The sequence below is a fragment of the Sorex araneus genome, chromosome 4, assembly GCF_027595985.1.
Source record: "Sorex araneus isolate mSorAra2 chromosome 4, mSorAra2.pri, whole genome shotgun sequence".
NCBI lineage: Eukaryota > Metazoa > Chordata > Mammalia > Eulipotyphla > Soricidae > Sorex > Sorex araneus.
In genome coordinates this window covers 75,969,772-75,994,095 of record NC_073305.1, presented here as the reverse complement: position 1 = coordinate 75,994,095, position 24,324 = coordinate 75,969,772, and the positions used below count along the sequence as shown (strand labels likewise).

At 63.7% G+C, this 24,324-nt stretch overlaps 1 protein-coding gene across 1 annotated transcript in view; it reads left to right on the top strand.

Moving 5' to 3' along the window:
- The window catches only part of TFEB (transcription factor EB), a 42,568-nt gene extending 28,555 nt beyond the window's left edge, over window positions 1–14,013 (top strand). Inside the window, exons 2-9 of the mRNA XM_055136141.1 lie at window positions 8,944–9,154; window positions 9,234–9,488; window positions 9,717–9,794; window positions 10,283–10,403; window positions 10,487–10,543; window positions 11,358–11,433; window positions 11,733–11,880; window positions 13,072–14,013. Of these exons, the coding sequence (XP_054992116.1) occupies window positions 8,966–9,154; window positions 9,234–9,488; window positions 9,717–9,794; window positions 10,283–10,403; window positions 10,487–10,543; window positions 11,358–11,433; window positions 11,733–11,880; window positions 13,072–13,554 (1,407 nt within the window). The 5' untranslated portion in view covers window positions 8,944–8,965 and the 3' untranslated portion in view covers window positions 13,555–14,013. The remainder of the gene's footprint in view (window positions 1–8,943; window positions 9,155–9,233; window positions 9,489–9,716; window positions 9,795–10,282; window positions 10,404–10,486; window positions 10,544–11,357; window positions 11,434–11,732; window positions 11,881–13,071) is intronic.
- The last annotated feature ends 10,311 nt before the right edge of the window (window positions 14,014–24,324 follow it).

Below are 24,324 nucleotides of genomic sequence, written 5' to 3'. Positions count from 1 at the left end.
ATAATTCCTGAGTGCAGAGCCAGGAGTAACCCCTGTGCATCGCCGGGTGTGACCCAAAAAGCAAATATATATATATATATATATATATATATATGTTCTGGGTCACTCCTGGCAGTGCTCAGGGCTTACTCCTGGCTCTGCTCTCAGGAATCACTCCTGGCGGGGCTCAGGGGACCAGTAATTGAGCCCGGGTTGGCTGCATGCAAGGCAAGTTCCCTACCCGCTGTGCTTATCTCTCTGCCGTCATTTTGTTTGTTTTTGAGCCACTCCTGGTGATGCTCGGCGCTTACTCCTGGCTGCTCTGCTCTCAGGAATCACTCCTGGTGGTGTTCCGGGCTGGAACCTGGGCCAGCTGCGTGCGAGGCCAGCACCCTCCCCAGGGTACCGTCGCTCTGGCCCCGGCACTGCTGTTTCACATCCCCAGTGCCATAACCTGGCATGGGACCCTGCGGCCCTGCGGGGGTGTCGTGGGGAGGGTGCCAGGTGTCGGAGGGGGTGGGAGCTCGTGTGGGTCAGCGGACACTCCGACCGGGGTGGGGGCCGGCCTTCATCTGGGCAGTGTGAGGGGTGGGATGGGACCTGAGGAGGGAAGCTGCTTTCTCCAGGAGCTTCCTTACAGCTGGGAGACAGGGACGTGGCAGGCGACAGCAGCTCCTGGAGGATGCAAACGAAAACAGACAGTGGGGAGGGTGGGCTCCAGGGGAAGATGGACTTAAGTCCCCCACCGCCCAGCTGGGTGCCGGCGGTCGGGGGCAGGATGGCCGCCCCTCCCCCAGGACTCGCCTCGCTTTGCCTTGCTTGGCGTTAGTTTGGGGGTCCCACCCGATGTTGCTCAGGGGGTCCTCCCAGCTCCCTGCTTGCCTCTGGCTTCGCTGGGGACCGTGTGGTGCAGGGCTCGAAGGTGGGGCTCCCACATTCCAAGCCTGTGCTCCGGCCCTTGGACCCACCTCCCGGCGCCGAGCCATCTGTTCCTCGTCCCTCAGTGCCCGGGGGCACTGCCCCCGCCCCGCCCGGGCAGGCCTCCTGCCAGGGCTCAGCCGGTCCCAGTGGATCGGGCGGGCATCTCTCCGGCCAGGGCTGGCCTTTGAAGTTGTTCCCCTGCCGCACAGTTGCTGTGGCCTTGCCCAGGGCTGATAGGCCACCGGCCGGAGGCGCCTGCTCCCTCCCTTCCTGTGGGCCCAGGCTGCCCTTCCCTCCCCTCCCCTTCCTGCCTCTTCTCCCCGTGCCCTGCTGCCTGCCGAGGGTCCGGGTGGGAGTGCGGCTGCCTTTTGAAGCTGGCTTCCTCTGTAACTCATGTGTTTCCTGGGCTGGCGTCATCACGCGGAGCACGTGCCCTCTTGGCACCAGGCACGGGCGCAGGGAAGATCCGGAGAGCCACGTCCGGAGGCTGCCTGCTTGCGGCCGCTCAGGTGACCCTCAGCCCGGGCGTGAAGGCCGGCCGCAGGGTCCCCGGGACCTGGAGGGCGATGGAAACTCCATCTGGATCTGGGTGGGTGGCCACAGGGGTCCACGCCTGCCAGCGTCCATCCCTGGGGCACTGCCCGCCATGGACGCGCCCGCGGGAGAGGGAAGGCGGCAGGCGGAGGGCTCGCCCCCAGCACCCGCTCCATGTGGCCTTTCGGGGCCTGCGTGCAGCTCCCTCCGCCTGGCTCACAGCAGATGCCAGAGAAAGGCCGTGCCACGGCCTCCGCCACACATCAGACACGCACCGGCCCCACAACCCACACGCTTCTCACGTGTGAGCCAGCCGCCCCGCCCTCCTGGCTTGGAGTGGGGCGGGGTGCATATGTGAATGTGTCCATGAATATGAGCATGTGTGAGATGTGTGTGAACACGTGAGTGTGTAAGCGTGGATGTGTAAGCATGTATGAGTGTGTAAGTGTGAGCTTGTGTGAGCATGTGAATGTGTGTGAACGTGTGTGAGAGCATGTGTGGGTGTGCGCGAGCATGTGAGTGTGAGTGTATGTGAGCATGTAGGTGTGTGAACATGTGTGTGAGTGTGAGAACGTGTGTGCGTGTGCATGTGTGTGTCAGCATGTGTGAGTGTGTGTGTGCACGCGCATGTGTGTCAGCTTGTGTGGTTGTGCGTGTGTGTGTGCATGTGTGAGTGTCAGCATGTGTGGGGTATGTGGGGGGGTCCTCCCCCCCTTCCCCCCATGTGCCCCTGTATGCTGCCATAAGTCACGGCGTGTGCTGGGGCAGGAGCCATTTGAAACCCGTGGCCCTGGAAGAAGGAACCAGCTGGGGTGGGCCGAAGCCTCCCCGCCGTGGCCAGCCCTCCAGGGCTGCTCTGCCCACACCCAGTTTCTGATGGGACAAGTGTGTGCATGCGTGTGAGAGCACGCATACTCGTGTGTAAGAGAAAGGGAGCGAGACAGGGGCCGGACACTCGGGAGACACGCCGGAAAGGTGCCCGCCCGCCCGGGAGCCAGCACCCCGGTATCCGCCCGCCCCTGTCTGGCGCTGAGCCCGAGGGTTTGACCCAGGTGCCCTCGGCCCTGGGGAGTCTCAGGACCTGCTCAGCCCAGCCCGGGTACCCTCTGCCTCAGGCCCTGCAGGACCCGTGACTGCCGGGGGTGGACGGCCTGTTGGGCGTGGGGGGGCTCCGGCACTGGGTGAATGTCTGTCTTCTGCCTCATCTGGCAGAGCTTGGCTGAGCACTGAGAGAGAGCAGCCCATATGTACTGGCCTCCTTCCCCTCCCCTGGAGGGGCTGGCACAGCCTGGATCGGGGGAGAGCGACATCGTGGCCGGGCCTCGCCGCTCCACGCGTGCTCTGTACCTCAGCCGCACACGTGTTGCCCTGGGAACAGGAAGCCAGGAGTTTCCCTGCCCGTGCTGGGGAATTTCAGGGCACTGAGGTCGCCAGGCAGGAGAGCACTGGACCGTGGGCACGCCTTGATCTGGAGGGATCCCTAAAATGAAACGTGACAATCTGGCCCCAAACACGGGGCAGGGGCCAAACTCTAGGCCCCCAGGGCCGCCAGGCTGGGCACTGCCGGGCTCTGGGGCCTGGCAAGGGGCCACTCGGTGCTGCCTCCCAGCCGTGAAACGGGGCCGTGCCGGACTCGTGTTGGAGAAAGACACGGCGGTGATTATAGGGGCGGAGCACACAGCGTTAGCACTCCCGGCGAGCTTTTTCCAAGGCGGGCACGCGTGGTCGTTACAGGGCCAGGGCTCCAGGCCGGAGGCGAAGAGAAGCCACCAGAGGCCAGAGAGATGGCAAAGGGCTAAGGCGACTGGCCTTGCCAGTGGCCGACTGGAGTCCAACCCTTGGGACTGTATTTGGTGCCCGGAGCCCCGCCAGGGGTCACTCCTGAGCACAGAGCATGGAGCCAGGAGCCGCCCCCGAGCAAAAACCAAACTACAACAAGCAAAACAGAAAACACAGAGAAGGAAACTGCACCGAGGAGGGCGGCTGTCCCAGAGGCCTCGGCCTTACAGTGTTTCCTCCTTAGAGGTTCCCCTGCACTGTTTGTCTGGTCTTTTGTTTATTTGGCTTTGGGGCCCCGCCCGGCAGTGCTCAGGGCTTCCCCCTGGCCGGTGAGCCGCCACTCCGGCCCCGCAGAGCACATCTCCAAGAGGCTGCATCAGGCTCAGTTAAGCTGGGGCTTCCGCTCCGTCTTCTCTGGGTGGGTAAATAAAGATGCTTTTACCTTTATCATCTCGTGCTGTTGCCAGGGCGGTACCTGCTGGTGCTGGGGGTGGGGGGGAGGGGGTGCTGGTGAGGGCTCAGATCCAGGACGCTCCAACACGCAAGGTCTGTGGGTGACCTGCCACACGGGGACACTCATGTGCCCCCAGCACCGGCATCAAGATGCAGGCCCATCCCTGCCCACTGCTCCCCCCGGCCCGCGCCTCCCACCCCTAGATTTATTTGGTATTTTCATTTTCAGGGGGGCGCACCTGGCGATGCTCAGGAGTTACTCCTGGAGGTGCTCAGGGGGCCGTGTGGCATGCCAGTGTCGGACGCAGCGCCTGCCCGCTGTGCTGACTCTCCGGCCTGCCCAGCATTCCCCTCGCCCGGCCCCCCTTGCGGACAGAGCTCAGGCCACGTGTCTTTCTGGTGGTTTTGGTGTCTGGCTTTAGCTGCTTCACCCTGTGTCCTCGTGTGTGCATGTGCATGTGTGTGTGTGTGCATGCGTTTCATGTGTCTCGCAGTGAAGGCGGTGCCTGCTGCCCCACCCCTGACTGGCAGGTGTGCGCTGGGGGATTCTAGTCACATCCCCGTGAGCCCCCAGAGCCCCTGCTGGAAAGACTTAGGAATGACGGAATGACGGGACTGCAGCTCCTGGCCGTGTGTCTGGGGCCTTAGGTGCCGGTTTTGGTCTGTATGTTGTCGTCTGTCTGTTTGTTTGGGGGCCACACCCGAGATGCTCAGGGCTGACTCCTGGCTCTGCCCTCAGGAGCCACGCCTGGCCATGCACTGTCACAGACGGCCCTCCCCGCTGTGCTGTCCCTCCAGCCCCAGGGCTGGCGCGGGGGCCCCGTCCTCAGGCTCACGGGAGTCGGCCCCTTCCTGTTTCTGGTCACCCCATGCCTGTTTCCTCAGTCTGGGGCTGTTGTGTGGAAGGTGGGGGTGGGTTGTGTGAGGGGTACACAGGCTCTGCCCCCCACCCAGCAAACAAACAACAAAAACCATCACAAAGACAAAACTGGTGAGTGAGTGAAGCACTTGCTGGAGGCTGCCCTGACAGGGGGCCTCTTCGGCAGCCCGGGACACGGCCACAACCTGGGCCAGGTGCAGGGGGCTGGAGGCTGGGTGGAGCCACGCGGGGCCCCTCGAGGCTGCAGAGGGGGGTCCTGCTCAGGCCTCCTGGCTGCGTCCCCTGTGCGGAGGCACTGCGAGGGCCGGGCTCTCCTGAGGCCCCCTGGCAGTCAGAGGCGCGTTGCTGCCCAGCCTTGGCTGGGGCCGGCGGGTGAGGGGCTGAGGGGAGGGGGCCTGGGTGGGATGCGGGGGGCGGGCGGGTTCCGGCTGTGCATGGACCAGGGCTTCATCCTCTCTGTGCTTTCTTTCCCCGAGACCCAGAGCCTTGGACTGTGTGTGCGTGTGTGTGTGTGTGTGTGTGTGTGTGTGTGTGTGTGTGTGGTGGGGTGGGGGTCTCCAGGGAGACACCCTTTCCTGGGGCACATTTGGGTGGGCCGCGTCCCTCCTGTCATGCTGGGCCGGGGTCCGGAGCACCCTTAGGCTGTGGTGTCAGGAGTTCTCTGGGGGCTGAGGGGGGCAGGTACGTCCGGGCCTCTGCTGGCCAGCCAGGGAGGGGGCAGTGCAGAGCCCGAGCGGGGCCTGGCCCGGGCCCCCTGCACAGAGGCGTCCCGAGCTCAGCCCTGTGGAGAAACAAGGGGCTCCTTCTCCCCTCCCCCCCGCGCCTCGTGCGGGCTGGCACTGCCAGGCCCGGCGCCCACACCACCCCCAGGGGCCAACTGAGGCCAGATTGTTCCCGAGGGGCGGGGCGCCCGGCCATGCCTGTGCTGGTCAGTCTGCAGGGCCCGGCAGGGGGTGGGGGTGGGCAGCGGGCCAAGGCTGCGGGGGGTGGGGGGGCTCTGCCCTTTCTCCTGGGCCCTCCTGTCGGGAGCCTCAGTGCGGGAGCTGCTGGTGCTGGCGGCCCCAGGGCCAGCCGAGGGCTCTGCTTCCGGGGGGGAAGCACCTCCAGTGCCTCTTGCTCCCCGGCCCCGTTTCCTGCCCTGGGCCTGCACCCCGCCCCCCCCCCCCGGCTGACTTTCCTCGTTTGCAGGAGAAGAATGGCCAGAGCCAAGTGCTGGAGCACACGTGTGCTGGGTCCTGTGCATGACCGTGTGTGCATGGCTACGTGTGCTGGGTCGCGTGTGCTGGGCCGTGGGTGCATGACCATGGGTGCATTACCATGTGTGCTGGGCCATGTGTGCATGACTGTGTGTGTACGTCTGTGTGCTGGGCTGCATGTCCTAGGTGGCATGTGCTGGGCTGTGTGTGCATGACTGTGTATGCATGGCTGCATGTGCATGACCGTGTGTGCATGGCTACATGTGCTGGGTCGCGTGTGCTGGGCCGTGGGTGCATGACCATGGGTGCATTACCATGTGTGCTGGGCCATGTGTGCATGACTGTGTGTGTACATCTGTGTGCTGGGCTGCGTGTCCATGGCTGCATGTCCTAGGTGGCATGTGCTGGGTCCTGTGTGCTAGGCCACATTTGCATGTGCTGGGCTGTGTGTGCATGACTGTGTATGCATGGCTGCATGTGCATGGCTGTGTGTGCTTGGCTGTGTGTGCTGGGTCATGTGTGCATGGCTGCGTGTGCTGGGCTGTATACTGAGCCATGTGTATGTGGCTGCATGTGCTAGGCCACGTGTTCTGGGCCATGTGTGCTAGACTGCCACGTGTGCTAGGCCACGTGTGCTGGGCTTCCCATGCATGGCTGCATGTGCTGGGCTGTGTGTGCTAGGCCATGTGTGCTGGGCACATGTGCCAGGTCATGCGTGTGCTGGGACGGGCCCAGTACCCAGAACTATGCCTGTGACCTCAGCTACTGCTTTCTGCCATCCGGACTCTCACCCGGCAGTGCTCAGGGAGGGAGCGGGGGCTCTGGCAGGCAGGTGCTGCAGCCCTCCGACGCCCCCCTTCTTGGAGCCCCTGAGCACCGCCGTGGGGGCGTGTGGCGCCAGGGCTCGGCGCGCTCCTCCCCAGTGCCCGCTCACACTGCCTTGCTCTGACCTGCCAGCTCTGCCGCCCTCCTTGGCCATCTCCAGAGGTCTTGGTCTCGTCCTCAGCACCTTGGGGGCACAGGTCCACTCTGGGCAGCTCACGGCAGCGGTCTTACACTGTCCCTTACCCACCCACCTGCCCACCAGGCCAGACACATGGTTTTCATTTGGCGCCTTCACCAGTATTCGCTAGCTTGATTTATTTATGGACAAGGCAGTGGAGGCTCAGAGAAGTTAAGTGACTTACCTCAGATCACACAGCAAAGAGCGGAGGTTTAAAGCCCTGTTTGACTGAATGTCCCCGCCCCGATGGCCACTGCAGCAGCTCCAAGCAGCTCCAGCCCCTCCCGAGGGCTCTGTGATATCACAGGAGACTTTCTCAGAGGGGCCTTAGAGACCCGGGCCGGGGTGAGGGCCCAGAGCTGCCCCCGACCTCTCAGACCAGGCCCTGGTCCCTGCGCCCCTGAGGCCTGGAGCGAGGCCCACAGGCCCTGCTGCCGCTCTGCTCTCTGGGCTTGGTGGGCCTGCCCCGGCACTGCCGTCCCGTCAGAGCGAGCCCTCCCCGTCAGGGCTGACGTGCTGGTGTAGGAAGCCTGCCTTCCTTTTCCTGTTTTTGTTTTTGGGCCACACCCAGCGGTGCTGAGGGCTCACCCCCGGCTCTGTGCTCAGGGTTTGCTCCTGGTAGGCTCAGGGCACCACAGGAGGTGCCAGGGATGGAGCCCGGGCCGGCTGCGTGCAAGGCGAGTGCCTGACCCGCTGTGCCACCTCTCGGCCCCAAGGGAGCCCCTCACTGATGGGAGCCACTTCCTGGGGGCTTGCAGCTCTCACGTGCAGTGCTCGGGTTTGATCCCCAGACACCAAGCAAGGCGCAAAGCCACAGAGAGCCTGGTTTCCTCACGCCACTTGTTCCTGCGGGACGGCCGGGCCCTGGGCCGGAGGCTGACCGCAGGCCCGCCCTCAGGGAGCTCGCATTCCCAGTGCGCGTGAAGGAAGGGACACGCGAAAAGGCAGCATCCCAGATGCAGCCTGTGATAGGGCCAGCAGGGTGGGGCGGGGCAGTGAAGGGGGGTGCGGGGGGTTGCAGTTTCCCACAGGGTGGTCCTCCCGGAGGACTGAGGTGACCCCTAGACTTGGGGAGGGGCCCGCAGGTGCAGCGGGCGGGCGAGAGAGGGAAGAGGCAGGAGGCCGTGCTGTAGGCACTGGCCAGGGGTCACTGCCTGGTGGGGGTCTGGGCTGAGTCGGTGGCCGAGGGCTGGGCAGAGGGGATGGATCTGCCTGTGGGGTTGTTTTTGTTGGAGCAGCGGGGCCGTCCCTGGCCGTGCGGGGTGGGCGGGGCAGGGGATGCACCGAGGGCCACACGTGCGCACACGCACACACATGCAGGGCCTGCGCTCTGCCCCTCGGGCCTCCCGGCCCCTGCCGCGGGTTCTGTCAGAGAGCTCTGGCTCTGAGCTGAGAGTGGCTGTGGTAGGGCAGGACCAGAGACTCCTGAGCATTCAGGAATGTTCTCCTTCTGGAAGCCGGCTGTGGCCTGGTAAGGGGGGTCAGTGAGGTCACCGCCGGGTGGGGGAGAGAGAGGGAGGCGTCCAGGCTGACCCCCAGGCTTTGGTTGTGGTGGTGGGGGTGCTGGCCAACTCCAGGGACTGGGGGGGATGTCTGTTTGTCCTGGGGACCAAGGGAGTGTCTGTCTGTCCTGGGGGTCAGGAGGGTTTCTTTGTCTGGGGCTGGGAGGGCATCTGTCTGTCCAGGGCCAGGACGGTGTTTGTCCGGGAGTGGGAGGATGTCTGTCTGTCCCAGGAACTGAGGGGGCGTCTGTCTGACCCGGAGACTGAGGGGGCATCTGTCTGACCCAGAGACCAAGGGGTTGTCTGTCTGTCGGGAGGAAGCCATCTGTCTGTCCGGGCGGAGGGCATCTGTCTGTCCCAGGGACCGAGGGGGCGTCTGTCCGGTTCGGAGGACGTCTGTCTGTCCCGGGAACTGAGGGGGTGTCTGTCTGTCCTGGGGACCGAGGAGGCGTCTGTCTGTCTGGGCAGAGAGCATCTGTCTGTCCCAGGGACTGAGGGGGCGTCTGTCTGTCTGGGTAGAGGCCATTTGTCTGTCCTAAGGACCAAAGGGGCGTCTTTCTGTCCGGGCGGAGGGCATCTGTCTGTCCTGGGGACCGAGGGGGCGTCTCTCTGACCCGGGGACCAAGGGGGCTTCTGTCCGGGCGGAGGGCGTCTGTGGCCCCTTCTGCGCTCACCCCCACCCCGCCGTGTCCGCAGGGAGCCGGCGCCCGCCGCCACCATGGCCTCGCGCATCGGGCTGCGCATGCAGCTGATGCGGGAGCAGACGCAGCAGGAGGAGCGGCGGGAGCGCATGCAGCAGCGCGCGGCCATGCACTACATGCCGCCGCCGCCGCTGCCGCCCACGCCGGCCATCAGCACGCCCGTCCACTTCCAGTCGCCGCCGCCCGTGCCCGGGGAGGTGCTGAAGGTGGGACGCGGGTCCTGGGGGGCGGGGTGGGGCGCCCGCGGCCGGCCGGCGGCCCCGCCCACGCTCTCCCGCCCCGCAGGTGCAGTCCTACCTGGAGAACCCCACCTCCTACCACCTGCAGCAGTCCCGGGACCAGAAGGTGCGCGAGTACCTGTCCGAGACCTACGGGAACAAGTTCGCGGCGCACATCAGCCCCGCGCAGGGCTCCCCGAAGCCGCTGCCCGCCGCGTCCCCGGGCGTGCGCGCCGGGCACGTGCTGTCCTCCTCGGCCAGCAACAGCGCCCCCAACAGCCCCATGGCCATGCTGCACATCGGCTCCAACCCCGAGCGGGAGGTGAGCGGGCGCGCGGGGTCCCCAGGGAGCCCCCGTACCACTGGACGGCACCCTAGTTTGGGAGACTGCCCCGAGAGCCGCGCGTGGAGCCGGGCAGTGGAGCCTGGCGCGGGCAGAGGAGTGTCCAGCCCTGCTGCCCGGCACCCCACGAACCAGGCCTCGTCCCCCAGGGGTGCAGGGGCGACAGGGTGCGCGCCCTCCTCACACGCGCGCCTGTGTTTGTTTCAGTTTGACGTCATCGACAACATCATGTGTCTGGACAATGTCCTGGGCTTCATCAATCCCGAGGCCCAGATGCCCAACACGGTACTGGGGGCCGGGCGGGGGGTGGGGTGGGGGCAAACCCTGGGGTGGCACCGGGAGACGCGCTCCTCAGCCCCTGGGCAGGAGCCACTCCTGGCAGCGCCTCTGGGATGTGGGTCCCCGCCGGGTGCCCGGCCTGTGGCCTCCATCAGCAGCTGCCATGTAAGGGAGGCATCAGGGATCTCGGGCAGGGGGGCTGGTGGGGGGGTGCCCCGGCCTCCCCGAAGAGCCCCCACGACGTTGCCCATCACAGAACCCCCAGGGGACCCAACCCTCCAGGACCTCCCAGCCTACCCTACACTCACTCTAGGGGCCAGCAGCTCCTACCCCGGCCCAGGCTCATTCGAACCCAGCACCTGCTAGCACTGGCTTGGCGGGGCTTCCTCAAGCCAGCGGGGCTATCCGAGCCACGCCCCAGGGCCACCCGAGGCCCCTCTGCACTCCAGTGCCCCTGCCTGGGCTCACCGTGTCTGCGTGCCCCTCCCCCACAGCTGCCCATGTCCAGCAGCCACCTGAATGTGTACAGCAGTGACCCCCAGGTCACAGCCTCCTTGGTGAGCGCCACCAGCAGCTCCTGCCCGGCAGACCTGACCCAGAAGCACGAGCTCACAGGTACCAGTGCCCCCGCCCCGTCCGCCCCGCCCCCACCCCACCCTCCTCTCCCCAACCCCTCTCTCCTTCTCCCCGCCCCCCAGATGCAGAGAGCCGGGCACTGGCCAAGGAAAGGCAGAAGAAAGACAACCACAACCTGAGTGAGTGGCAGCCTGCACCCAGGCCTTGCTCCCCCTCTCTGGGGGCTGGGGTGGGGGCCGCTCCAAAGAGGAGGGGCTCCTGGGAGGCGGGGCTCGGGGGCCCTCATGCTTGAGGGAGTGAGGGGCCTGATCAGACTGTTTCGATCTTTATTATTACTTTTTGGAGTCCAGATTTATTTCTTTAAAAAAAAGTATTTTTTTTTTTCGATTGACTCACCATGAGACACACAGGTACAAAGTTATTATTTTGGTTTTGGGGCAACACCAAGCGATGCTCAGGGCCTTCTCCTGGGTCCGCACTCAGGAATCTCCTGGCGGTGCTTGGGGACCACATGGAGATCAGACCTGGGTCAGCTGCATGCGGGACAAACACCCTCCCCGCTGAGCTATTGCTCCAGCCCCACGAAGCAGTTCATGGTGGGGTTTTACTCACACATGTTCCAACACCCACCCCTTCACCACTGCGCATTTCCTACCACCAACACCCCCAGATCCCCCCCACCATTCACCCCCAAAGCCTGCCTCTATGGCAGATACCTCTTGCTCTCTCTCCCCCCCCAGTACTTAAAGGGCACCCCGAGTGCCCCTTCAGCCCCTTTCAGCGCCCAGTCCCCGTCCATGTAGCCCTTTCTCTTCAGAGGATGGGCCCTGGGTGCTCGTTGGTGGGGCAGCCCCGCCCTGCCTCGGAGCCTGCCCCCTTCCTGTGGGGACCTCAGTCCGTGGGTTGCCCGTTAGCTCCCTGGGGATCCGAGGCTGCTCCTGGGCCCGGCCCCTCTTTCCAGCCCTCTCACTGCCCCGACCATGTCACCCTTAGTCGAGAGAAGACGGAGATTCAACATCAACGACCGCATCAAGGAGCTGGGAATGCTGATCCCCAAGGCCAACGACCTGTGAGCCTGGGGGGTGCCTGGGAGGGGTTGCGGGGGAGGCAGTTGTGCATGGCCAGAGAATTTCTAGGCTGTTCTGCTGGCCCCCCTGAAAAGCAGTTTCTCCGCTGGAGAAAAGAGCCGCCTCTGGCTGAGTCAGGGAAGCTCCAGGCCGGGGTGGGGGGCTTCCCGGAGGAGGAGTCAGGCTTGGGGCGGTTTGGAGAAGGAGGGTGTCCTGGGGTGGTGGGCGTGGCCGGTGGTCCTGCAGGTGGAAGCCTGTTTCCCTGAAGCCCAGGTGGCCGGCTCACGGCCTTCTCCTGCAGGGACGTGCGCTGGAACAAGGGCACGATCCTCAAGGCGTCCGTGGACTACATCCGCAGGATGCAGAAGGACCTGCAGAAGTCGCGGGAGCTGGAGAACCACTCCCGGCGCCTGGAGGTGACCAACAAGCAGCTCTGGCTGCGCATCCAGGTCTGGAGCCCAGGGACACGCCCCCGGGGGGTGGTGCGGTGGCCCTCGCGAGCACATAGTCCCCGGCTGTTTCAAGCAGCAGCGGGCTGGAGCAATTTCTGCTGTTATTGTGGCGGGGCCACACCTGGCGGTGCTCAGGGCTCACACCTGGGCTCTGCACTCAGGAATCACTCCAGGTGTAGTCAGGGGACCAGATGGGGTGCCGGGGATCGAACCCGGGTCATCCGCAAGCGCCCTCCCCACTCCAGACAGGGGACAGGTGTCCATCAAACGCAGTTTGAGTGACTCCCAGTCACTGCGAGCGCCTGACCTCCAGGGGGCGGCAAGCGAGCACGCGCCCCGGTCTGGGCGCCTGAGCCCTGGGACTTGTCTGTGTTGGGTATCCTGACAGACCCAGATGGCAGGGTCCCGGCCCATCTGGGCCCCGTGCAGCGCTCCGGGTCCCGTCCAGGTCCATGTCCGAGGCCTGCGGCATGGCTAGTCCTGTGCCAGGGGCAGAGCCGGGGCTCCGCCGCTTTCCCTTACAGTAGATGGTATCTTTGCCAGGGCCCCTGGCACCCTGGCCCGCGGCAAAGGGAAAATCAAAGCTTCCTGCAGGAACCCTCATCCTCAGGGCCGGCCAGTTCTGGTCTAGTCTGGGCAAGTCTGTTGTCACAACCAAAACAGAGAGGGAGCGGGCTGGGCCGGACGGCAGAGCTCACCGCAGTGTTTCACAACCCGCAAAGAAGTTGCAACTCGCAGTTCAGGGGAAAAAATAAAAACCCAACACCGCCAAGAAACCCACTGGTCTAGCCTCCCGCGCAGAGACACCGGCATATCAGGCCGCCCCCTCACAGACCCCCGGGCCCACGGGGATCAGCCGCCTGTCACGCATCGACGCCCAGTGCTATAGTCTGTATGAAAACACACTCAGGCGTGAGCCACCGGTGGCATACGCGGGCACTGACATGCTCGGGCCGCTGCTGCCTTCCTGGCACGGTTCTGCCCCCTGGTATTAGCCACTTTGGGGAACGGCCCAACGTTTTCTCCCAGCCCACACTTTCTGTGCCGGGGACAGTCAGGGCTGGCGCAGCTCAGAGCTCTCGTTTTGTGACCTCGCCAGCAGCAGGTCATGAGTTTGAATCCCGGGTGCCCCACGTGCGCGTGGCCCTGGGGTTGCGCCCAGCCTTGCCCTGCGCCCTCTCCCCGCAGGAGCTGGAGATGCAGGCGCGCGTGCATGGCCTCCCCACCACCTCCCCGTCGGGCGTGAACATGGCCGAGCTGGCCCAGCAGGTGGTGAAACAGGAGCTGCCCAGCGAGGAGGACACGGCCGAGGGCCTGCTGCTGGGGGCCGAGGTCCCTGACGCCGAGCCCCTGCCGGCCCTGCCCCCCCAGGTCCCGCTGCCCCCGCCTGCCCAGCCCCCCCAGCCGCCGTCCCCCTTCCACCACCTGGACTTCAGCCAGAGCCTGAGCTTCGGGGGCGACGAGGGGCCGCCCGGCTACCCCGAGGCCCTGGGGCCGGAGCACAGCTCCCTGTTCCCCACCCTGTCCAAGAAGGACCTGGACCTGATGCTCCTGGACGACTCCCTGCTCCCGCTCGCCTCCGACCCCCTCTTCTCCACCATGTCCCCCGAGGCCTCCAAGGCCAGCAGCCGCCGGAGCAGCTTCAGCATGGAGGAGGGGGACGTGCTGTGACCCGGCCGCCCCCCCCCCGCCCCCCGTCCCTGCGGCCGCACCGCGAGTAGAGCGGCCGCCGCCCGCCCCTGCGGACCTAGAGCAGGAGCCCCCAGCCCTCAGCCCCGCCCCCGAGGGCGGCCCCCTGGACGGGAGGCGGAACCGCGAGGGGGAGGGCGGGAGCCGGGCCCCCACACGCGGACACGTGGGCTCGGGGAGTGCGGGAACCTCCTCGGGGGCAGACACTGGCGTGGGGGCGGGGGTCTCGGAGCCTGGGCCCACCCTCCAGCCTGCCCCTCGCCCACTCACGGGCCGGCCCCCCCATCCCCTTCGGTGCTAGCAGCTCTCCACGCGGTGGCGTGAGGGCAGGGCTGTCCAGAGGAGGGTGTGGGTTCAGGTTGGAGCGCGGGGTCCTTCCTGGACGCGCGGACCCCCGCCAGGCCCCCCCATTTGTGCCTTTAGTAAACACTGTGCTTTGTACCCGCTTGTCCCGTCTCCTTGGTGTGGGGCGGGGCCCGGCGGGACAGGTGGGCGTGCAGCCCAGGGGCCCTTTCCTGAGTCCCGAGCTGGGCTTCCTGGGGAGGGGGCCCAGGATGGCGGGCTGAGGGGCGGGACAAGCCCCAGCACCCCGCCGGGAAGCTGCCCACGGTCCTCGGAGGGGGCGCTGCCCCTCTCTCGGCCGCCAGATGGCGCTGCGGCCACACCGTCTCCCGCCCGCTGTTTCCTGGCTGGGAGACTGGCCCCTGAACCTCCGTCTTTTGTGTTTGAAGGGGTCCTGGGGCCACCCCCAGCGGGATTCAGGCACCACCGTGCTGGTGTTTCCCTGCCAGGACCTGAGCGTGCAGAGCTGCTCAGGGGCCACCCCCAGGGTGCTGGTGATGCTTGGGGGGCCACCAGGGGCCCGGGTGGAGCAGGGGTCAGGTGCATCCCAGCCTGGACCCTAGCTTGCCCTGTGTCCTCTCCCCAGCCCATGTTGACCCTAACTGCTGCTTCCGAGGGGCCCTGGCCTGGTGGTCTGCCCGCGGCTCTGGGAGGCCAGGTGCCTCCACGCTCTCTGACCTGTGTCTCGGAGAGAAACGGCAGGACTGGGCCTTCTCTGGACAGCAGGACGGGGCCTTCTCTGGATTGGAGGTAAGAGGGACTGTGCCAACTGCTTGGACAGTCGGTAGCACAGGATGCTAGTGGGCCCAACGATGCAGGTTCTGGCCCTGGGTGCATTGGCTCAGAGCTCTAGTTTTGTGACCTTGCAAGCAGCAGGTCATGAGTTCGAATCCCCGGTGCCCCACATTTGCTACACCCTAGCGGTCCCTTTATTTATGGTCCCTGGTGCTGCACAACAAAGGCTGGGGCCCCACTGTCCCTGTGTGCAGGGCAGCGAGGCCCTGGAAAGCCTTGTCCTCTCTCTCGGCTCCAGTTCCCCTGTCCCACAGGTCCAGGGGATATTGTGGAGAGACAGGCTTGGGGACGGGAGGGGGGTGGCATCAGGAGACCCAGTTCTTCCCCTTGCCAGTCACAGACCAAGTGGTATCTCCCTCCCTGAGAGGCTGAAGGCGCCTAATTTAAAAAAAAAAAAAAATCGAGGATGAAAATGGCTAAGAGGGCGATTTCCTCTGCGAAGAACTGCGGGTGGGGTCAATGCAGCAGCCGGTCATGAGCGAGGGAGACGGCAGGGGGGTGCGGGCCTGGACTCTGGCCCTCCCCCACTGTCCAGGCTCCCTCTCCCCCTGGATTCTGGCTGGAGACACGTGGTGGTCTTGGGGCCGTGTTGGCAGTAGAGGGGGGTCCACCCTTCCTGCCAGAGACAGCCCTTCTCTGTGTGTTCTTCCCTTTCACCCTGGGGCCACCCAGGGGAGTGGGCTGGCTGACAGCAAGGGCCACTTTCCCCCAAAAACCACCCTGAGTCCAGGGCGGTTCTGCAGGGAAGGGGGCCTGGGCTGGGGGGGTGTGAGTGGCATTTGCCCACTAGAGGGCGCTGCGGGGCCAGGCCCAGCTGGGCAGAGCCAGTGTCCTGCAGGGGGCGCTGTGTGGCCCCTGGCAGCCACCAAGGAGTGTCCGTGTGCAATGCAGGGTCATCAGCTCTGGGCTGGAGATGCCGGACGGACACCCTCAGACGGCCCCAACCCGCACCTCTCTGGGGGCAGGTTTATTTTCCTTTCCCTCTGGTGCCAGTCTGGGGCAGGTGCCAGCCGGGTGCCAGGGTGCGACTGCGTGTGGCAGGCAGGTGCTGGGCCGCCGGAGGGCAGGTTCTTCTTCAGGAAGATGGGCGGGTCATTGGGGTCACCTGGACGTGGGGTGGCCTGTCTAGTTCTCCGAGGAAGCTAGCCCTCCCCCGAGGGTAAATAAGCACTCTGCAAGGAGTGAGCAGAGGGGTGGGCTTGCAGCTCCGGGGGCTTCCTGGGGGCGCAGAGCAGACGCGGGGTGCTGGGGACCCCTGTCTGCCTTCAGGGGCTTCCCCGGGGGTCTCTGACACTGGGCAGGAGTGCTGGGGGTCCTAGGGGCGCAGGAAGGAGCCCAGGTGCTGCCTCCTGGCTCCACCCCCTCAGCCTTGGGAAGCCCAGATATCCTGTGTCCACCTACACGGCCTGGTGGTCTGAAAGCCAGCGCAAGCGGGGGTTGGGGGGGTGGATGTGAATCTGAGGAATGTCCTGGAATCTCGCACGTTTCTACTCACACCACCACCCCCCCAACCTGAGATTCTTCCTGTGCTGTTTGGAGCCATCATCCGGGATAAGGGTCTGATAGACCATCCCCTACCCCCAGCACAGATTCTGAGAAGGAACTCCGGGGCCGGGGCAATAGGCCAGCAGGCTGGACACAGGCTTGCACGCGGCAGACCTGGTTCATCCCCGCATTCCACGCCCGCCAGGAGTAACTCCTGAGCCCTGAGCACTGAGCACCAGTGTGTGTGTGTGTGTGTGTGTGTGTGTGTGTGTGTGTGTGTGTATTTGTGTGTTTGTGTGTAGAGGGAGGAGAGGAGAGGGAGAGAGAAAGGAAGAGAGGGAGAGAGAAAGGAAGAGAGGGAGAGAGAGGTGAGAGGGAGAGAGGGGGAGAAAGGAGAGAGAGGGAGAGGAAGAGAGGAGAGGGGGAGATAGGGAGAGAGGAAAGAGGGAAAGGGAGAGAGAGGGAAGAGGGGGAGAGAGGAGAGAGGGAAAGAAGAGGAGAGAGAGAGAGGTAGGGGGGAGGGAGAGAGGAGAGAGCCCACAGGGTCTGTCCCCCTCTTCCCTTTGCTGTCTCCCTAACCGGGGCTGCACACACGTTCGTGGTAGTGTGGGGAGCCCACCCTGGCTCTGTGCTCCTTGGTGGTCCTCGGGGGACCATATGACGTGCCAGGGAAGGAGCTGGGTCGGCTACATGCAAGGCAGTGCCTGACCCGCTGTGTACCCCCAGAGCCCTGCTCGCCTGGGACCCAGCTAAGCCGACCCACTCCCAAGTCACGCCCCTGCCCGTGTCCCCAGGGATGCCGTGAGCCCTCCTGTCCCTCACCCCTTCAGACCTTCTCGGGTGTGCGGCCGCCCCAGGCCCCAGCCACCGCCTCCTTTTCCTCTGAGCTCTCTCTTCCAAGGGGGCAGTGGAATTTATACAATATTTAAGCCGCCAGAGCCAAGCCCGGGAAGATATTATTAATGTAGAAGGGACAGGCTGCAAATGCTTTTGGACCCGGTTACAATTAGAGGGTGATTTTTCTAAAGGTCAATGAATTCCGATAATATCCACAGGGGGGAGAGAAATTTAATACCTTTTTAGTGAATTAATTAATTATAATATTATATCGGCTTGGGGTTCTTTTCCAGAGTGATTAAGGGAGCGATCCGTCTTCCGTGGGGCCAGGGTGGGGAAGAGCCCCCGGCCTGCTTCGTGATGGGCCTGCCCTTGCCCCCGGCCTGGCCTCACGCCACAGCCTGAAATGCTGAGGTGAGTTAGGGCCTCTCAGTCCTGGGAAACTGAGGCACACTGGCTAGCAGCGAGGACGACCTGGGTGACTGGAAACGAGAAAGCTCCCGCACCCGCAAACCAGGCCTCTGGCATTTGGCCGATGGGCTGGCTGGGGGTGAGTGGGGCAGGACTCTAGACGCAGTCGGAGGGGCCGCAGTGGGGTCACTCCTGGGGATGGGATGCCCGTGGCCTCCTCTGTCCACGCAGACTCTGATGACCCAGCAAACATGGTGCCCGGAGCCCGGCAGCCTTTGGGAGTGTCCACGTGACATTCATCCCCCAGCAAAGCCACATGGAGCCACACAGGGGGCGAGTCTCGGGGACAGCAGGACAGCTGCGATGAGGAGGGGCCCGAGGACTCAGGGTAGCTGACTGAGGCTGGGGGAGGGGGCCCATGGGTGGTTGGGCTAACCCACCCCCACTGTGTTGAGGGAACGTTGTTTTCCGTGGCAGGGAGAGGCCACGGCAGACAGGCCTGGGCTAGAGGGGGCTTTGTGCTGTGTCGGGTGCAGCTTCCCGTGCCTCAGTTCCCCTCTGGCAAAGCGGCACCAGACTTGACTTCTCAGACATGGCTCTGACTTCTCTGCCTCCAAGTGACATCTGGGGGGTGGCGGCCCAGCCCTGGCCCTGGGGGCTCCCGTCCTTTCCCGGGTGGGGGGAGCAGGAGGGGACTTACGCCCCTCCCTGGTGCCCGCAGCCCCCCCTGGGGCGCTGGCCAGGAGGCCCTTCCCATTGTACTATCTTTGGGCCCTAAATTAAAATTGATGACATCTTGAAATGAGCAGCGAGGGTAATTTTGCTTCTGAGCCGGGATGCTAATGAGGCCCCTTAATGGTGCGAAAGCCGGCTGACGGGTCGTGTGTCACGCGTCGAGGGGGTAATGGCCGTTGGTTAGTGCCGGTAATTACACCCTGTCTCGCTGTATTTTGGCAGGCCTGGTAGGAGAGCAGGGCGCCCCACCCACTGCGGCTCTGACGGCCAGAGACCCCCGGCTGGGCCACTCTGTCCTCACAGAGCAGGGGTGAGGACACACGCATGCCGGGTCCTGCCAGTGCATCCCCCTGAGCCTGTTTGCTCACTCAGCTCCCCCACGGAACACATGCATGCACACATGCACACATTATACATATAAACATATATAAGTACACACCAACATGTGCACTCACATATAAACATGCATGCCTGCAGTTTACATGCAGATCCACACATGCACACAATGTACATGCAAATACACATGCACAGTCACATGTGTGCATACAAATACATGCATAGACCTGAAGTCACACTGTGTGCACATTTGCACATCCACACAACCACATGCATACATGTTCATCCACATATATGCATGCAAATCTCAATATACACATGAATACAAATATGTGCAGACACAGACATGATGTTTATACAGCAATACAAGACATGAACGCAATATACATACAAACACGTGCTTATATACACTCCTATTCACGCATATCCACAATATACACGTGTGCACATTATGCATACAAACACAGGATATGCACATTTATGCATAGGCCTCACTGCATGCAAACACATACATGCATGTCCACACATGAACACACATGCACATACATACACAGACTCATTCATACGCTTGCACATTCACAATAGGCACATATGCGCACAGTATTCATGCAAACACATATGTGTATGTATAGTCACACAGAGACACACACGTGCACACGTTGAGCCAGCCCTGACCTCCCTCTGGAGACAGCCTGTCATTACTGTCATCCGTGTCCTAGCACAAGGGGCCTCCCGGACACCCGGCTCCTGGGACAGCCCCGCCCCTTGGCGCTCCAGGGACAGCCCCGTCCCTCAGCCCCTCTCCGTGTACAGGGACCCACACCCAGAGCTGGCACCCCCTACCGCGCCGTGCCCGGGTGAGTCCGGCAGGCTGCTGACACGCAGTGCGGGGTGACACTCAGGGGCCCGCACACCCCCAGGCGGCCGAGATGCAGTGCTCAGCGAGGAGGGATTCTCCAGAGCCTGAAACTCCCAGACTCCTGGTGGTCCTTGTCGTAAAGATGCTGCCCCCACCCGCCCACCAGTCTCATTACAGGGATGTGGCTTCACCTGGGGCTTCCTGGGCCCAGGCCATGCTGTGTGCTGGGTGACCTTGGTGCAAGTTACTTAACCTTTCTGAGGCCTTTTTTTCCTTTTTTGTGCCATGCCAGGAAGTGCTCAGGGGTCTACGCCCAGGGATCACTCCAGCCGGTGCTTGAGGGTCTGTATGTGGTGCCAGGGACTGAACCGGGGTCAGCCTTGTGCAAGGCCAGCACCTGTGCCCGGCTCTGTCTTTCTGGCTGAGTCTTGTTTGTGCCCTCTGTGAAATGGGGAGTTTATCTGCCTTTCGGAGCACTGGGGGTTAATGAGAGGACAGGCGTGAGGTCCTTGGTGCCCAGCACAGAACAGAGAATGTGCGGGCTGAGGGAAGGCCGTGGGCACGCGAGCTCTGAGGAAGCAGGGAGGAGTGGGAGCTTAGGTCGGTGTGATCTGAGAGGGCTTCCTGGAGGCAGAGAGGTTTGGGCTGGGCCTTGAAAAACAGTCCCCAGGCTAGAATTATAGCACAGCGGGTAGGACGCTTGCCTTGCACGCAGCGACCTGGGTTCGATCCCCAGCATCCCGTATGGTCCCCCAAGCACTGCCAGGAGTAATTCCTGAGTGCATGAGCATCGCTGGGTGTGACCCAAAAGGGAGAAATAAAAAGCAGTCCCCGGTGGGGCCGAGGCAACAGTACAGCTGGTGGGAGTTTGCCTTGCACACCCGGCCACGGCCAGGCCCTGCCGGGAGCAGCCCCGCGCACACCGGGGGGCCCCAGACGCAAAGATTTAAAAAAAGAAAAGAAAAACCGTGTGTGCCGTCCCCTGGGCCTATGGTCAGCTCTGAGAGGCCCCCGCTTGTGCCGCTATACCAGGGGCCTCTGTGTGTGTGTGTGTGTGTCTCTGTGTGTGTCTGTGTGTCAGTGCCTGTGTCTGTGTGTCTGTGTCTCTGTGTGTGCATGTGTATATGTGTCTCTGTGTATGTGTCTCTGTGTATCTGTCTGTGTGCGTGTGTGTCTGTGTGTGTCTTGTGTGTGTCTGTGTGTGCGTGTGTGTGTCTGTGCATGTCTCTGTGTCTGTGTGTGTGTCTGTGCGTGTCTCTGTGTCTGTCTCTGTGTCTGTGTGTGTGTCTGTGTGTGTCTCTGTGTGTGTCTGTGTCTGTGTGCATGTCTCTGTGTGTGTCTGTGTCTGTGTGCGTGTCTGTCTGTGTGCATGTGTGTGTGTCTGTGTCTGTCTGTGTGTGTGCGTGTGTGTCTGTGTGCATGTGTGTGTGTGTCTGTGTATGTGTGTTACTGTAGGGGGGCACTGCCACTCCGGAGCAGGGGCTAGCTCTGGCATTTCTCCTCCCGCCCCAGCCGGGGTGTGACCAGTGGGTCTGGCCCAGCCCTAGAGTCTTGTGGGTCCAGGCCTGGCTCCCTGGGGGAGCTGGGGGCTGCCGCCCTGGGCAAGGGTGTGGGTCTTGCCCAGCCCACCGGGAGCCAACAGCCAGGCTGGTCCCGGGTCCCCTTCTTGTGCCCAGGCTCCGAGACAGGCAGCAGGACCCCTGGGCCCCTGTAAGGCCAGGCCAGGCCGGACAGCCGACGCTGCACCCTTGGCCCCAGGAGTGGGGTGGGCAGTCTGCACCCCTCTGGCCAGCCGGCCCCACACGGAGGGAGCCCCAGTGGGCGGAAGGGGTGACCGTGTGGCCGGGACGGGGCTGTCGGGAGCACTGTGGGGGGAGGAGGCCTGGATGTTCTCTGGGCCGGCCGCCTCGAAATCTCACTCTCCTCAGCTGCTGCCCCCGTGGGGCTGAGAGGGGAGCAGTGCGGAGAAGGGGGGCGCAGGCTGGGAAGGGCAGCGCTGGGGCTCAGAGCCAACCCAACAGAGAGGAGAGAGTGCTGGGGTCACCGTGGGGAGGGGCAGCATGCCCACAGCCTGTGCTTTTGAGGGTTGAATTTGACACCTGAGGTTTGACTGTGCTCAGGGCTGACTCCTGACTCTGTGCTCAGGGCTCAGGGGAATCAAACCCAGGTCCACTGTGTGAGCAGCAGCCGCCTCCCTGCTGCTCTGTCACGCCAGCCTGGCTCCACAGAGGGCCCCTCCCCTCTGCTCCCCCCCAGGGGCTGCTGCTGCGTCTGTCCTTCAGGCAGTGCCTGCGGCCAGGGCCATGACAACTGTCCAGGGTGGTCCTTGCAGGGACAGGCCAGGCTGGGGGGCGCTGCGCCTCCCAGGGGCCCTTCAGCGGCCTTCACTGGTAGGTCCTAAGAGGGGGGGACAGGAGGCTGTTTCCTAACGAGCAATTAGTGTCGCTGCGTGGCTAATCATGAGGTCCCCTGTAATTAAGAAGCTAATTAGTGCTGTGTCAATTAAGGTCTAATTAGTCCTCTTTGGAGAAGCCTGAGAGACCCGTCCTAGAAGAGCTGGAGTGGAGGTGTGGGGCTGCCGGAGGGACAGGGAGGAGGGGGACTCTGTGTGGCCCGAACCCTGCCGTCCTGGGGGTAGGACACGCCCTGTCACCATGGGCTCTGAGCACCACGGAGTTTTTTCTGGACGGCCCTGGGTTTGTGATGGAAAAAAGGCCTTAAGTCTTCGCATCTCCTAAGGGTGCACCTAAAGCTTTAGGACAACTTTAGCTGCTTCTTCCCCCCAAGGGGAGGAAACAGAGAGGTTCAGTAACTTGCTCAAGGTCACACAGCCCCTGGGAAATGGCAGGATCTGGGCTGGATTCTGTGACGGGCTCTGAAGATTTAGGAGGAGAAGCCAGTGCGAAGCACACAGCCCCCCCCCCCCACCTAGCCCCCAGCCTGAAGCTCCCCTTCCCGGGAGTCGCTCAGGCCTCTAGTGCCCCTGGGGCGGGGGCAGGGACGCCTGGCAGCTAAAGCACCCCCTAGTAGGAAGGAGGTGGAGAGTCCATCCTGTGCCCCTGGCAGCACCGCCTCTGGTCCCAGGCTGCGGTGGCCTGTGCTGTCAGCGGGGAGCCCTGGGAAGAGGGGAGGGGCGAAGGTCCACAGAATGTCAGCAAAGGGGCGGGGCCATAGTATGGGGCAGGGGCAGCACTCACCTTGCATGCTCCCCGGCCGACCCAGGTTCAATCCCTGGCAGCCCACAGGGTCCCTGAGCCCCTAGGAGTGATCCCTGAGCACAGAGCCAGGAGTCCACCCTGAGCATTGCCGGGTGTGGCCCCAAGACCAAAAACTGTTTATCAGCAAATTAACAGGGCCAAGAAGATGGCTCAGGGGCTGGAGCAATAGCACAGCGGGTAGGGCGCTTGCCTTGCACGCAGCCGACCCGGGTTCGATTCCCAGCATCCCCTATGGTCCCCTGAGCACCGCCAGGAGTAATTCCTGAGTGCAGAGCCAGGAGTGACCCCTGTGCATCAATGGGTGTGACCCAAAAAGAAAAAGAAGAAGAAGAAGAAGACGGCTCGGGGGCTGTGCACGCGCTCTGCACGCAGGGGGCTGGTGTGTGGCCCCGTGAGCACCCGCCAGGTTTGCCCCGGGAGACCCTCAGATTTGGTGTGGCCCAACACCTCCCCCCAGCTGGCCCTGCCCATGCTGGTCGCTGCCCTCAGAAGGTCACCCTGTCACGTCTCTGCGGGGGTCTGAGCGCCTGTGAGCCGGGACTCGCTGCCCCCCTGAAGCTGGCCCAGCCGGCACTCAGGGCACACGCCAGCACCAGGTGAGACAGGAAGTGCGGCCCGAGGGGACTGCGGAGAGGCAAGTCTGGTTTTCCTCTGTTCGGGGGTTCACACGGTGCTCTGTGCCTGGGAGGTGCTCCCGGTGGGGCTCTGGGCCCACGTGGTGCTCGGCGCTGAGTGCTCAGTCCTTTCATGCTCTCTCTGGCCCTTTGGGGGGGCGTTTCTTTTTAAGGGGAGAACAACTTTTATTTTATTTATTTATCGCAGGGCGCCTCCTCTCCTCCCTGCCAGCAGGGGGCGTCCTTCCTCTGGGACTCGGCCTGCCCGCAAGGCTGGGCAGAGAGCAGCACTGGCCGTTTGCCTGCAGCCAGGAGGCTGGGGGAGCTGTGGCCGTGCTGGACAGCCACGTGGACATGGCCGTGGTTGCCCACAGCGAGTGGACAGTGATCTCTGGAGAGACACTCAGAGCGCTCCTGCTCCCTGCACCTGGGGTGTGCCTGGCCCCTCCTGCCTGTCCTGGGGGGACCCCTTTTCTGTCGCAGGGCCTTCTCTGGGGCTGTCCGCTGCATCACACCAAGACACACTCCTGGGCCGGAGAGAGAGAGCACAGTGGGCAGGACACTCGCCTTGCACGTGGCTGACCTGGGTTCGCTCCCCGACACCCCAAACACCAGGAGTGATCCCCAAGTGCAGAGCCAGGAGATACGGCCCCAAAACACAGCCCAAGCAACCCAGCTGTGTTCCTCCCCCCTGCCCCGAGCCCCGTCTCCCTGCTGGTCCTGTTTGTAACGTGTATCGGATCACAGACAGTCCAAACTGCTGAGTGCACACATGCAGGCAGGGGGCCCGTGTTTGACCCCTGGCACATCCTCATCCCCTGAGCATCCTGAGGACAGACCCCCAGCCCAAGCATCAAGCTGGAATTCGTCCCTAAGTAAGCACCACTAGGCAGGTGAGGGTGGTGGTGGTGTGGGGGGGTGGGGTGGGGGGTGTTGCACCTTCTCTGCTGTGAGCTCAGCAGGGGGGCGCTGTGGTGCTCACATCTTTAGCTGTGCTTCCGTGCCTGGGGGTGCTGGAGGTCCCACAGGCTGTTGTGACACTGGGGTCCCAGACAGTGGAGCCACTAAAACTGCACTTGTCACGCGTGGGTGTCCCTGGGGCCCAGACACATGGCTTCAT